This window comes from Pundamilia nyererei, unplaced genomic scaffold (assembly GCF_000239375.1).
Source record: "Pundamilia nyererei isolate P.nyererei 1_Seehausen unplaced genomic scaffold, PunNye1.0 scaffold00149, whole genome shotgun sequence".
Lineage (NCBI taxonomy): Eukaryota > Metazoa > Chordata > Actinopteri > Cichliformes > Cichlidae > Pundamilia > Pundamilia nyererei.
The window spans coordinates 1,223,316-1,225,811 of record NW_005187550.1 but is presented as its reverse complement, the minus strand read 5'-3'; the positions used below and the strand labels follow the sequence as shown (position 1 = coordinate 1,225,811).

General features: G+C 40.9%; 1 protein-coding gene across 1 annotated transcript in view; it reads left to right on the top strand.

Moving 5' to 3' along the window:
* ogdhl (oxoglutarate dehydrogenase L) overlaps window positions 1–2,496 on the top strand; it is a 17,398-nt gene that overhangs the window by 11,748 nt on the left and 3,154 nt on the right. Inside the window, exons 16-19 of the mRNA XM_013913754.1 lie at window positions 1,555–1,682; window positions 1,759–1,937; window positions 2,034–2,129; window positions 2,402–2,415. Of these exons, the coding sequence (XP_013769208.1) occupies window positions 1,555–1,682; window positions 1,759–1,937; window positions 2,034–2,129; window positions 2,402–2,415 (417 nt within the window). The remainder of the gene's footprint in view (window positions 1–1,554; window positions 1,683–1,758; window positions 1,938–2,033; window positions 2,130–2,401; window positions 2,416–2,496) is intronic.

Sequence of the window (2,496 nt, the reverse complement as noted above, 5' to 3'; positions counted from 1 at the left end):
TGTGTGTAGATGTCATGAAAGTGATCTTAAAGGGGTCTAAGTGACTGTCTGAGCGTGCTGGATTTGAAGGATGATTCCTTAGTGGGGCTGAGCGGACTGGCAAAACTTGTTAAGATTTGGGTCTTTGCTCACATCCACTCTTGTTGAGCTTCATACTGACAGAAGATCGCTAGAGAGGAAAGTGCCTTTATGAGCTAGGAACACAGGCTTCAATGCTTGCAGTGCATCTCCTGGATTAAAGACCTTTGAACATTTCCTTGGAAGAGTGCTGTTTTCACCACAATCACTAAAGACAGCATAAACTTACTTGGCACTACCTGCTATTAGCAGTTGGGCTCCCTTGAACCTCTTTTGGTCTTCAGAACAGCCTTAATTCTTCATGTTATAGGTTCAACAGAGTGCTGGAAATATTCCTTGCAGATTTTGAGCCATATTGACATGATGGAGTCTCACATTTACTGCAGATCTGGTCACCGTGGAGTAATTCTCAGTTGGTTCTAAGGACCCTTAAAGTGTACCCCCCAAAAATATCCCCCACACCATTACACCACCATCAGCAACAGCCTGAACTGTTGATACAAGGCAGGGTGGAACCATGCTTCTTTATGCCAGTTTCTGAGCCTGCCATCCAAATGTTACAGTAGAAATTATAACTCATCAGACCCAGCAACATTTTTCCAGTCTTCTATTGTCCAGTGTTGGTGAGTCCGTGTACGAGAATACCTCAGTTTCCTGTTCTTAGCTGGCGGGAGTGCCACTTGGTGTGGTCTTCTGCTGCTGTATGTGTTTTGAATTCAGAGATGCTCTTCTGCATGCCATTGATTGTACCAAGTGGTTATTTGATAAGTTGCCCTTATCTCCCTATCAGCTTGAAGGAGTAACCTATCTGGCACCGAAAACCCTTTTCAAGGTCATTTAAATCACATTTCTATATGTTCTTGCAAATTGTCATTTCATTTTCATTCTTCCTTTTGTAGATACTAAACAAGTTAATAATTTTGCTTTACAGATAAAAGCAATATTAATCACCAATTAAAAATATATGTTACTATTACTTTTAAAAAATATATATATGGGCCATAGCCTCTTAAATTTATGCATTCATTTTAGCAGTGTGAGATACTCAGTTAGAAAAAACATTGTTTCATTAATTTATTATTTAAATGTAAATGTTTTTATGTTTCACACAGAAGTGCCTAACTCGGTGCAGCAGTGGTGTTTTTAGTCAAGCTGGCGGCATGGATCTGTTTTCTGTATTTATTTGCTTTTTTGTTAGTCTCTCACTCCCTTTGGTCCTGAGTAAAAATCCCCATAACTGCTAAATGGGTGACTTTTCCTTATAATTAATAATGTTAGCATGCTAAACTAAGGGAAACAAGGTGAACACTGTAATGCTATCATTCTAAAAACTAGCCCAGCTTGTTAGCATGTTGATTTCAGTCTTTAACTGAAAGCACAGCTGGTGAATGGACTGCTTCAGAGGGTGTCTTCTAATCTTGTTTTCTGTTTGAGTCCTTACCGTCCTGGCTCAGTTTCACATCTTCTGTTTTGTAGTCACCGTCATCATGTTCTACATGACCAAGAGGTTGACAAACGTATCTGTGTTCCCATGAACCACCTGTGGGAGAACCAGGCATCTTACACTGTCTGCAACAGCTCCTTATCAGAGTATGGAGTTGTAGGTAAGACTAGACTAAGCAGCTGAATATCATGCTGAGGATATTTGGTTGTTCTGAATAATCATGTCTATGACTTCAGGTTTTGAGCTTGGCTTTGCCATGGCTAACCCAAATGCTTTGATCCTCTGGGAGGCCCAGTTTGGAGACTTTCACAATACAGCCCAGTGTATCATTGACCAGTTTATTAGCTCAGGACAGGCCAAGTGGGTTCGCAATAATGGCATTGTCCTACTGCTGCCACATGGAATGGAAGGAATGGTGAGATCATGTTAGAATTTGGACACTGCTGGGTTATTTGTCACAATTCATCATGTATTTTGTGCGTATTTATTGTTTGTCTTGATTTGTCCTTAGGGTCCAGAGCATTCATCAGCTCGGCCTGAACGCTTCCTGCAAATGACCAAAGATGATCCAGATCACATCCCTGTATGTTCACATGCAGTAGGAGTGGTTTCCTCTTCTTAATGCCGTGATTTATTTCGGATCATTTCTAGTCTATCATTTATTTCTCTGAACATTGCACTGCGATTAGCATTCTTTACCTTCCTGCTTTACTGGCTGTGCTGACATCATAGCTACTTAGGTGATTGCTTAAGTGATGATTGCCCATTTCTGTAGAGTTGAAAAGTCTCTTCATCATGGCCTCTAAGTGTTGGTATTCAGCAGCAGTTCAGGTCCCCAGTGACCAGTTGCTGCGAGGGAACATAAAAGAGGGAACATAGCGGAGGCTGTATCAGCAGAAGCTTACCAGATTCATCTTCAGATGGGGTTATTGATTGAACTATTAGTGAGGATTAACATTCACTGTCCTCTGTGT